Source organism: Nansenia antarctica (assembly GCF_963989245.1).
Source record: "Nansenia antarctica genome assembly, chromosome: 8".
NCBI classification, from domain to species: domain Eukaryota; kingdom Metazoa; phylum Chordata; class Actinopteri; order Argentiniformes; family Microstomatidae; genus Nansenia; species Nansenia antarctica.
The window spans coordinates 28,195,980-28,208,476 of NC_137678.1; the positions used below are offsets into that span (position 1 = coordinate 28,195,980).

General features: G+C 51.9%; 1 protein-coding gene across 3 annotated transcripts in view; it reads right to left on the reverse strand.

Moving 5' to 3' along the window:
• The window catches only part of ahcyl2b (adenosylhomocysteinase like 2b), a gene marked incomplete at both ends in the record, with an annotated part of 60,731 nt that overhangs the window by 19,733 nt on the left and 28,501 nt on the right, over nt 1-12,497 (reverse strand). For all 3 annotated transcript variants that reach the window (XM_080537949.1, XM_080537947.1, XM_080537948.1), the window contains one exon: nt 1,475-1,583. In XM_080537949.1, coding sequence (XP_080394075.1) covers nt 1,475-1,583 — 109 coding nt within the window. The remainder of the gene's footprint in view (nt 1-1,474; nt 1,584-12,497) is intronic.

The window sequence follows — 12,497 nt, forward strand, 5'->3', positions numbered from 1 at the left end:
AGAGAGACAGAGAGAGAGACACAGAGAGAGAGAGAGAGAGAGACAGAGAGAGAGACACAGAGAGAGAGAGAGAGAGAGAGAGAGAGAGACACAGAGAGAGAGAGACAGAGAGACAGAGAGAGAGATCTCATGCTGGCTGTTTCTGTGGGAAGAAGGACAGGAATCAGAGGAGAAGGTTGAGGAATGAGGGGATTAAAGGAAAGGACATCAGGAGAGAGGAAGGGAGGAGGAGGAGGAGGGGGGAGGGCAGAGAGGGTGAGTGGGTACAGTAGGAAACAGACGTGTGCGTATGTGTGTGTGTGTGTGTGTGTGAGTGTGCTGGAGACTGTGTGACAGAGATTAGGGGCAGCCTGGTATGCTAAAGACCGTTACAAATCAGGGATGGGAATTCTTTCACAGGGAGAGGCAGGGAGGAGACACACACACACACACACACACACACACGCGTCCTGATTATCTCCGCTAGTTTTACAGCAGGCGTGCGTCCTTGTGGTGACCTTGTGACATCACAGTGACCTTTAGACAGAGCTGCTCTGTTGTTGACTAACAGATGACCTCAGGTAACAGGGAGGTGTGAGTGTGTGTGTGTGTGTGTGTGTGTGTGTGTGTGTGTGTGTGTGTGTGTGTGTGTGTGGTGGACACCTTCCTGTCACCCTCCTGAGGCCTGAGGAGAAATGACTTGAGGAAGAAGAACGAGGGAAGGAAGAAAGAAGGGAGGGAATGAAGGGACCATTTTGAAGTATTAAAAAAGGGGGCAAAGGTGCCCGCCCTCCTCCTCCTCCTCCTCCTCCTCCTCCCATTCCAGTCCATCAGTGGGAACAGTCTCTCCTCTCACCCCCCCCCCCTTACCTCTTATTAATCCTCTTACACTGGCCTGCCTGCCATACTGATCTCACACTTTCCTAAGGACATGACTGTGTGACTGTGTGACTGTGTGTGTGTGTGTGTGTGTGTGTGTGTGTGTGTGTTTCCACCTGAAACCCAGCTAATCTCCCAGGGTCAGAGGGCTGTGGGAGTCCAGGGTCCAGGTGAGTATCTGATCTAAACCCAGGTGTCCCTTACAGCAGCATTCCTCCTCTCTGCTCTGACCAGCCCTCCAGCCCTCCAGACTGTGTGTGTGTGTGTGTCAGACCTCCAGACTGCCTGGGGGAGGTGATACTGTACCTGGCCTGGGATTACAGGGCTCCTGGTAGGAGGTGTGTGAGGGGGTGGGAAAGAGAGACGCCTGTACGTGTGTGTGTGTGTGCGTGCGTGTGTGAGATGGCAGTATAAGTGTGTGTGTGTGGTGCCAGTATACGTGTGTGTGTGTGTAGTGTCTGTATATGTGTGTGTGTGTGAGATGCCTGTACGTGTGTGTGTGTGTGTGTGTGTACGTGTGTGTGTGTGTGTGTGTGTGTGTGTGTGAGATGCCTGTACGTGTGTGTGTGTGTGTGTGTGTGTGTACGTGTGTGTGTGTGTGTGTGTGTGTGTGTACCTGAGCTGTAGCTGTCTGTGGAGGACTGGGAGATGGAGCGGGACAGGGAGCGCCGGCCGATCTTGGTGGGCCGCTTGTTGAACTCCTGCTTCTGGTCCGCAAACTGGATCTGCAACACAGGAGACGGACATGAGACACCCTGGTCCACCCTGGTCAACACCCTTGTCCACCCCCGGTCCACCCTGGTCCACCCTGGTCAACACCCTTGTCCACCCCCGGTCCACCCTGGTCCACCCCCTGGTCAACACCCTTGCGCAACCCCTGGTCCACACGGGAACACTAACACCACAAGGTCATGTCCCCAACACACACACACACACACACACACACACACACACCTCATTATTAATCTACGATTAATATTTATTGACGGTTTACTCATTCACACAGTGTGAACAACTGGACTGCGATAAACATCCGGTCAAAAACCACGTCCTTTAATCAGCGACCTAGTGAACGGACTTGTTGTTGAATGGGTATGTAACCCCCCCTTCACCCCCCTCATTAAAAATATCTGGTCGAAATCACTCCAGAATCCAAACATGTCATGGAGCCAAGCGAGGGAGATTTCACACAGAGGAATGTGTGACAGAATGTCGAAAAAATATATATTTGAGAGTTGTGAATCGATAGCTTCCTGTTCCGTTCCTGACCCTCCCCCCCACACACCCACCCACCCACACAGCCCCCCCCCCCCCCCCCACACACCCACACACACACACACACACAGTCTGTTGGCCCTAGCCTCTGATAGGCTCTGACAGGACAGGCAGGATGCAGGACGCTGTGACTCACTAGCCTCAGACTCCTGGCCCTAGCCTCTGATAGGCTGTTGGCCCTAGCCTCTGATAGGCTCTGACAGAACAGGCAGGAAGCAGGATGCTGTGACTCACTAGCCTCAGCCTCCCCGGCCTGTCGTCATCTCTCTGGGAGTGGAGCCCCATGCTGAGGGTGACACGCGTGTGTGTCACTGCATTGCCCAACCGCCGACCGCCATCACGCTGAGGCGGCGAGTCACAGGGAGTCTTGGCGTGTAGCGACACGAGGGTGAGGATGAGGATGGTCGTAAATCACTTTTTTTTTTAGGGTAGGTTGGTTCCTTGCCACGATACTCACAGGGGGGAAAAGTATGGCTGGAGCAATGGAATATTCAAGTAGGCGGTAGGCAGGCACTACACAAGTTAAAACACATGGGATAACACACACACACACACACCACACCACACACACTGGGACACACACACACAGGGATACACACACTGGGACACACACACACACACACAGGGATACACACACTGGGACACACACACACACACAGGGATGCACACACTGGGACACACACACACACACACACACACCCCACACACCCAACACACACACACACACACATTTTTGCGAATTGCGATTATTTGGACAGATATTGCGAATTAATTTGCGTTTTTTTTTTTTAAAAGCGACCCAAAGGAAGTTTTTGTAAAGTGTGGCCATATCTCCGGCTAGGAAGGTCGTATCAACGTGCAGTTTGTTTGTACGTCTTCAGGGGACTTAGAGGCTCCCTCCTCTAGCACCCCCAGAGCCCGAGCTACGAGTGAAAGAACTAAACTTACATTGGGTTGCTTTAAAGTTGGGTTGCTTTAAAATCAAGCTTCAGATTAAAACATGTGATGGAGCATTACTAACCTGACTCAGGTGGTTTGTTTCACACAATCATCTAGGAAAGCTTAATTGGAAGCTGTTTGGAAAAGGGCAGGTACTTCCAAAGAATACTTGGCAGGTGATTGGATGAATCTGTCTATCACCTTCTATCATGGGCTAATTTCAGAGAGCATTACCACATGATACCATCAAACTGTTAACTGCTCTTATGCCATCAAACTGTTCTAATGCAAGGATGAGAACTTAAAAGATATGAATTGGAACAACATATTTATGTATGGGTTTTTTAAACAGCTGCCATTTTGTTTCTCTCAAGTGTCAAACATTTTTGAACAATTCCAATATGAAAATAAAATAGGACCTTTCTACAAACAAGGTTATTTAATTATGGCTCAGGAGCAGCATCTAAATATTGCACATACTGCAATCAAGTTAAATAAAGTCATATTTAAAAAATGTCCAGTAAAAAAGAATAGGTCCTTTCTGTAAACATTTAAATAGATAAAGCTCTTCAACTCGTCGTAATGTATGTAAGTGCACGGCTCGACCGCAGATCGGTTGTTGTTGCATAGTACTCCACATTTTTCAGCTCCGTACGTGCGGGATGGAATCACATTATCTTTTATCCAGCGTTTGGATTAGTTTTTTAAACTCTTCGTTGCTCACAGTGTTAATAGACACCACGTCTTTAGCAAGGTAATGCGTGATGGAATTGGTTATTTCACGGTGCCTTCGTGAGCCCTTTTCATACGGCGTAACAGCCGCAAACGACTCTAAAACTCTAGTTTGCTTAACGTTAGACTGGGCTATGGGACTTTCACTTAACTCTCCGTTTCTGACCGTACACTCGTCATAGAGCTGCCCGTGGTACTTTTTCAAGTGCTGATACAGGTTTGTGGTGTTGCCTCTGGATGTAGCGATTGTTCCACGACAGGTCGTGCGCAACACCTGCTTTTGTTGCACATCTGTCGTCCTAAACCCGAAATACTTACAACAGAAGTGCTGTTTTTCTTCGGGACTAAATCGTTGCTTCTGGCTCTGCTGAAGCCATTTATCCACACCATGAATGTTGCTAGCTACTGAAACGTCTTCACAGATTCACACCTGGGCGTTTCACGTGCAGTGTTGTTCTTGGGTGTGTGCGTTCATTGACGTTGAATCCGACGCGCTGTATAATGTATCCCAAATCGCAGGCTTTGCGATTTGCTAATCGCACCATCTCAAATCGCGATTTCGATTTAAAATCGATTAATCGTGCAGCCCTACTGTCCACTAGACAAAACAGCTTTAAAAATCCTGCTTTTCCAAACAAACCCTTTCTTCTCAACGCTTCATTTCCTCACAGACAGTTCAGCCCTCGGTTAACCAACAGGTTCTGAGGTAAACCCAGCCCAACACCCTGGACACGGTCCGCTACCACAGGGAAGCTCCATGTCAGCCAGACCCATACAGACACCCCCCCCTGCCCGCCCCCGCCAACCCGCCCCATCCTCCTCCCCTTACCTTCCTTCCTTCCCTACTAGGTTCACCGGCTTCAACATCCTTCTTCTTCTTTAGCATGACCACAGCGTGTGTGTGTGTGTGTGTAAAAAGAAGCCGGTGGAAGCTCGACACCGTTTATACTCTCCCTCTCTCTCTCTACGTTACTCTGATCCGGTCCAAACTGGTGTGGCTGCGAGTGGCCTTCAAACAAACACACAATGAAGACTTGTTTCCCTCTTTAGTACTTTCTCTTTTTTTCCATTTTTTTTTCTCTCTCTTTTCTGGACTCGGGACCGCTTATCACGGCCAAACGGAGGCCCCAGACCAGCGGAGGTCAGAAGGCCTGCTCCCTCTGTCCCTCAGGGCTTCACCTCCATCCTGGCCTCTCTCTCTCTCTCTCTCAGCCTCATTGGAGGAGAAACTCTGAGGAGGGGGGGAGAGAGAGGGAGGGAGAGAGAGAGAGAGAGAGAGAGAGAGAGAGAGAGAGAGAGAGAGAGAGAGAGAGAGAGAGAGAGAGAGAGAGAGAGAGAGAAAGAGAGACACAGAGAGACACAGAGAGATACAGAGAGATACAGAGAGATACAGAGAGACAGAGAGAGAGAGACAGAGACAGACAGAGAGACAGAGGTAGACAGAGACAGAGAGAGAGAGGTAGACAGAGACAGAGAGAGACACAGAGAGAGACACAGAGAGAGAGAGAGAGAGAGACAGAGACAGAGAGACAGAGAGAGAGAGAGACAGACAGAGAGACAGAGGTAGACAGAGACAGAGAGAGAGAGAGGTAGACAGAGACAGAGAGAGACACAGAGAGACACAAAGAGAGAGAGAGAGAGACTGAGACAGACAGAGAGACAGAGGTAGACAGAGACACAGAGAGAGAGAGAGAGACAGAGAGAGAGAGAGAGAGAGAGAGAGAGAGAGAGAGACAGAGAGAGAGAGACAGAGAGACAGAGACAGAGACACAGAGAGACACAGAGAGAGACACAGAGAGAGAGAGAGAGAGAGACAGAGAGAGAGAGAGACAGAGAGAGAGAGAGAGAGAGAGAGAGAGACAGAGAGAGAGAGAGACAGAGAGAGAGAGAGAGACAGAGAGAGAGAGAGAGAGAGAGAGACAGAACTAGGAAGGAATCAAGTAGATGCTATGACATGGATAAGGCTGGTAAGGTGGAGGAGGGGTTGGTAAGATGGTAAGGTGGAGGAGGTTAGCTAAGTAGTAAGAGAGGCTTTAGGGCTGTTTTGAGGGGCAGTTTTTCGGGGTCAGATTAGGAGTGCGAGGCTGCTACCTCCCAGCTCAGCGCTCAGGACAGTGAGTCCTGCCAGAGAAGGATCCTAGCTAGGGCACCACCGCTGGGCCTCCGGACAATAGCTGCTTTATACTCACTAGTCAGATTACAACAGCTCTGTTTTAGGAACACAGAGTGTGAGTGTGTGTGTGTGTTCAACAGACCTACAAAAAGACTCTTACTACCAAGGGGGGGGGGGGGCATCATGTTTTTTGAAGATACAATATTTGACCCTATCAGGTGATCTCCAACACAGCTCCTTCGCTTCACGATCATAATCTGACAACAGGCATGCCGGCCCTGGGCTGACCTGGGGAAGAGGAACTGGATATGGTGAGAGAGAGAGAGAGAGAGAGAGAGAGAGAGAGAGAGAGAGAGATCAGGTCATCACAAAGCCTCCAGGAGATCACATAACAATCCCAGGCTCTGGTTCATCTCTGTGTTCCGTCTCTGTGTCTCTGTGTCTGTGTCTCTGTGTGTCTCTGTGTCTCGGTACTTTTCCACAGCAGAGTCACATCTGTCTGTTGAGTGACCAGATGACCAGGACCCAGAGATCCCTGCCTCCCTACGACAGCCCACAGTGTGTGTGTGTGTGTGTGTGTGTGTGTGTGTGTGTGTGTGTGTGTGTGTGTATGTGTGTGTGTGTGTGTGTGTGTGTGTGGGTGTGTGTGTGTGTATGTGTGTGTGTATGTGTGTGTGATTGGTGTCATGATGTGTGACATGGGCTCTTTACGACAACACACACACACACACACACACACACACACACACACACAGTGGGTGAGAGGTTTTGTCTCGGGGAGGGGGGTGGGAGAGGACGTCAGAGAATTAAATCCAGACTCAATCAAGGGTTTTGGTGCAATCACACTACTAACACGCACACCACACACACACACCACCCACAAGGCTCACACGCTCCAGGAGAACCCAGTCAGATATGGACGAACGGAGTCGGGGACCCACAATGGAAACGTACTTATGCCAAGTGGAGGACAGTAGGGCCAGTACCAGTAAGTCTCTAGTGATATACACGCCTACCTACACGTAGTACAGACAGGACCCGTCCATTCACCGGATGAAATAACTAATTAAATGAATCGATGAATGAATAGCCGCCATTCTCAGGACTTTTTTTGAGTGAATGAACTCCAGTGTTGTGAGAGGTCAGAGGTCAGGAAGCAGCTCTGGTCTGGACGGTGTTGAGGAGATATGAGGAGGGTTCACGCCTGAAGGAACACGGCTCTAAAAGCCTCTCGTTTCCCAGAGCGACCAGACCAGACGATACGGAGAGCTCAGAGGGACGCTCACATGTTTAGAGATCATTGTATGACAGAGGAGGGGGGGCAGGGGGGGAGAGAGAGTGAGGGAGAGAGAGAGGGGTGGAGAGAGGGGGGGGAGAGAGAGGGGTGGAGAGAGGGGGGGGAGAGAGAGAGAGAGGGAGAGAGGGGGGGGGAGAGAGAGAGAGGGGGGGAGAGAGAGAGAGAGAGAGGGGGAAGGAGAGCGGGAGAGAGAGAGAGAGAGAGAGAGAGAAAAGGGGATAGAGAGAAGTGGCAGTTTACATAATAGCGTGGACCAACAACTTGCTAACAGAATAATCTGTTGCTCCAGGACCGAACCTTCAGGACCTAGCCTTCATTACCTAGCCTCCAGGACCTAGCCTCCAGGACCTAGCCTTCATTACCTAGCCTTCAGGACCTAGCCTCCAGGACCTAGCCTTCAGAACCTAGCATCCAGGCCCAACACTGGAATTACTGCAGCCCTAACCTCCGCCCCTGCAGCGTGGCCAACCAACGAAACCCTTCGTGTTTCTGAAACAATACAACAGTTTCCTGAGGAGAAAAGGGCCATCGATCACTCGGCCGTCCGGACAGAACAGTGGAGGGATATGGGCCGCGAGGCGGCTGAAGGCCGTTTTATAACGTTATGATGAATGTGGTGCGATTTATTGAACGGTTGACTCATCCGTCATCCCGCTGAGTTAGGAGTAGCCCCCCGCCCCCCCGTGGCTGATCAGATCCGCGGCCCACGCAGTTCTAAAAAAAGAAACTTAGAAAAGCCCGTCGGACAAACTTGCCTGTACGGTCTGGTGGTTAATCGATTTCGCTGATTTTCACCAGCGGTATTCAGTCCATGAGGATAGGCTGATTAGATCGACGGGGTCTCCGACAATCGACATCTCTACAGTTCAGGGTTGTCACACGCACACACAATCTCACACACACACACACACACACAAACACACTCACACCTCCCTCCCCGCGTCCTACATCAGTCTCCCTGGTACAGAGGCCTGTATTAGCGCCTGCTCTGCAGCAGCAGCCCATACATTATGTATGTTCTGTGATTGTGTGGCTAACGACACGTGAATAATGTATGCTAATGAGACGTGAATAATGTACGCCGCCGACCCAACACTGCCAAGGAGAACACGCAGCACACAAGCCCAACACCTCAGACTCTGTGCTGCGTGTGTGTGTGTGTGTGTGTGTGTGTGTGTGCGCCAAAAGGTCTAGTTCAGCTGCAGAGGAATGCTATCCATGCCAGCCAGCCAGGCCCGCTGGGGCACACCCATAGGGCCCAGAGAGGCGACCGCGGTGCCACAATTAGACCGGCGCGGCGGGGGAACAGAGTCAGAATTGGAAACCCGTTCTGGTGCCAAGTTGAGCCGTTTAAAGCCCAGAGGAAAGCCTCTTTCGTTGCCCGCAGTGACGGGGGGAAAGTCACTAGGTGGCAGTGTGTTAAGCAGCAGGGTGAGGCCTTGCATGACAGACAGAACCCCCCCCCCCCGCCCTCGGCCTCAAAGATGAGGTCACTCTGGCTTGACCCCCCCCCCCCCCATAGAGCCATCCGTCCAGAGCATCCTTGTTATTACGTAGGAACATGGAATTATGACTGCTGTCATTCTGGAGTGTAATTATTATTGTAAGAGCTGGCAGAGTCGCCTGGTCTGTTATTGGACCTCACCTAGTCAGGAGGTTGGCAGATCTCACACACACACACACACACCAGACACTGCATACACACGCACACACACCAGACACTGCATACACCACACACACACACACACACACACACACACACGCGCACACACATCACACGGCACACACACACACACCGCACACCCATACCCACACACCGTGCACACCACACACACCAACCCACACGGTGGATGCGTAACCATTACCAAGCAAGCCCAGTTCAGCTCTGTCATGCGTGTGCGTTAGGGTTAAAGTCGCAGGGCAGGCCAGCCACCTCTGAGGGGGGAAGGGGAGGGAAGGGGAGGGGGGAGGGGGGGGGTGGAGCTCGGAGCAGAGCAGAGGAACAACAAACAAGCCCAGATGTGACGGGAGTCAAATGTGACACCATGTGAGCTGAGCGGAGAGGACAGAGACCAGCGTGGGCCCAGGGGCTGAACTGAGACCAGGAAAACAGACAGACAGACAGACAGACAGACAGGGAGGTCTGTGGGCCACAGGGGACCAGGACAGGCCTGGAGGGGGGACTGGCTGTACATGGGAGAGGGGTTGGTGGTGGTGGTGGGGGGGGGGGAGCAATAATAAAAATAAAAAGAACAGAGTGAGAGTTTGAGGACGAGAGGGAAGAGAGCAAAAGAGGGGGAGAATTAGGAAATAATGAAAGGGTGAGAGGGAGAGGGAGGGAGAGAGGGAGAGGGAGGACAAGAGCTAACAGGCCTTATTGCTCTGAGCGGTTGTAAGATCACACACACACACACACACACGGCTCATAGCCGTGGAGATGCGCTCTCCTGTCTCAGGCCATCAGAACATGACAGAGTATTATCAACTGGATCAAACCAGTATAGATCAGATTACAGACACAAAAATACCTCAAAGGCAACAGAGAGACAGACCCACACACACACACACACACACACACACACACACAGAGACAGACGGACACCTTGATGGATGTGATCAAATGGATTTTACGACCCTGACAGACAGGAAACGTAATGCATCTAGACAATGAGAGACAGGTCCGCTTCAGCCCGAACTCAAACCGATTCATCAACCTCTCAGACGGGTTCCAAATTGTGTTACCCATCAAACAGTTCTGCGTCTGATCCGTCATCATCAGTCTGACGTAAGCAGGTTAGTTTGGGTCTGTTTTTTTCAGGCGGATATCAGTCAAATAGGGTTTTCAGCAACAGAGTTTTTTTTCGAAAGCTTGTTTTTCATCTGGAGGAGCGGATATGAGGGATGAATGAATTGATGTTCTAGCAGAGAAAAGAAAAGACAGGGGGGGGGCTTTTCATTATGTCACAGCAGAGCTTGTCAACCCGAGGGAAGGAGGGGGAGAGAGAGAGAGAGAGAGAGAGGGAGAGGGAGAGGGGGAGGGGAAGAGAGAGGAAGAGAAGAGAAGAGAAGAGAAAGAGAGAGAGAGAGGGGGAGAGGGAGAGGGAGGGGGAGAGGGAGAGAGAGAGCGAGAGAGCGAGAGAGCGAGAGAGCGAGAGAGCGAGAGAGAGGGAAGGCGGAGAGGTTACAGGGAAGAGGGCATGGAGAGATGGAGTAGAGGGAGAAAGACAGAAAAAATAATGACAGAGAGAGAGAGAAAGAGAGAGAGATTTAATGAGCGATCTGTCACTCAGGAGACGAGCTGGTGACAAGCATATCCTTTCCGGCCACATGAACACGACATCTTTAGGAGCCATACCATCCCATAGCCTAGACATTACTGCATGTGTCTTCATCCCCCACCACCACCACCACCACCATCTCTTCTCCCCACCCTGCCGGCAGTCGTGAGACAGAGAGAGTATCTAGAGAATTGTCCAGAGATTGTGGGCTACATACTGCATCAAAGAAAGGAAAAAGTCTGAGCCAGACAACCAGCACAGTATGGTGTGTAACGGGTGACAACTGTCAGCGCAGTGGTGTGTAAAGACGACATTTTAGGCGAGTGTGTTAGGCTGCAGGCCTCCGGGCAGCCTGGCCCATCTGCTGGGTGTACAGAGTGCCTCTCTCTGCCTCTCCCCAGCCTGGTGCTCCTTCCTGGGGACACCAGACCGTAGACTCCCGTCCCCACCCTGGTCCTCCTTCCTGGGGACACCAGACCGTAGACTCTCCCCACCCTGGTCCTCCGTCCTGGGGACACCAAACCGTAGACTCCCCCCACCCAGGAGCTCTGTCCTGGGGACACCAGACCGTAGACTCTCCCCACCCTGGTCCTGTCCTCAGGCCACCAGACCGTAGACTCGCCCCACCCTGGTCATCCTTCCTGGGGACACCAGACGGTAGACTCTCCCTAGCCTGGCCCTCCTTTCTGGGGCCACCAGACCGTAGACTCGCCCCACCCTGGTCATCCTTCCTGGGGACACCAGACGGTAGACTCTCCCCAGCCTGGTCCTCCTTCCTGGGGACACCAGACCGTAGACTCTCCCCAGCCTGGTCCACCTTCCTGGGGACACCAGACCGTAGACTCTCCCTGCCCTGGTGCTCTTTCCTGGGGACACCAGACCGTAGACTCCCCATCCTGGTCCTCCTTCCTGGGGACACCAGACCGTAGACTCTCCCCAGCCTGGTCCTCCTACCAGGGGCCACCAGAGCGTAGACTCTCCCCAGCCTGGTGCTCTTTCCTGGGGACACCAGACGGTAGACTCTCCCCACCCTGGTCCTCCTTCCTGGGGACACCAGACCGTAGACTCTCCCCACCCTGGTCCTCCGTCCTGGGGACACCAGACCGTAGACTCTCCCCACCCTGGTCCTCCGTCCTGGGGACACCAGACCGTAGACTCTCCCCAGCCTGGTCCTCCTTCCTCAGGCTCTCCCCACTGTGGTCATCCTTCCTGGGGACACCAGACCGTAGACTCTCCCAAGCCTGGTGCTCTTTCCTGGGGACACCAGACCGTAGACTCTGCCCAGCCTGGTCCTCCTTCCTCAGGCCACCAGACCGTAGACTCCCCCCACCTTGGTCCTCCTTTCTGGGGACACCAGACCGTAGATTCCCACACAGCCACCTCCTCATTCGGACACAGTACCACCACAACAGACCGGGTACAGGTACCGAGAGACCAGAGACAGAACCACACACGCCCGCCCGCACTTTACTAATACGGTAAACTCCGTACGCCAATTCCGCTCGCCATACCATGCTGCCAGATAGAACCTAAAACAGAGGGGGAAAGAATTCCAGGCTTTCTTAATCAGTTAGCTAGTGACTTCAGCGCCAAGGCTCCAAGGTTGACCTTTCAAACAACGAACCAATGAAATGCACCGGAGCTGAACCGGAGGCCGACCTTTGAGGTGGTTAGGGTTTTTCCACTTGAAACAAAGGTGACGACCTTCGAGGAGACTGTGGGAACATTCAGACACACACACACACACAGTCTCCATCTCTTTCCTCACACACACTTAATGCAAACCCCCGCGCAATCACACACAGGCAGACAGACACACTCACACATAGGGCTGGGTTCAAAAAATCGATTTCCCGATTCTGAATCGATCTTCATTGAATGAGCGATTATCGATTCATAAATCCCGAGATCGATCTTATTATTATTTTTATTGATTTTAATTTTTTGCTTGCAGCTTCAACCCGCAACGAGATCTCGCGCTACAAGAATTTATCATATCTCACGC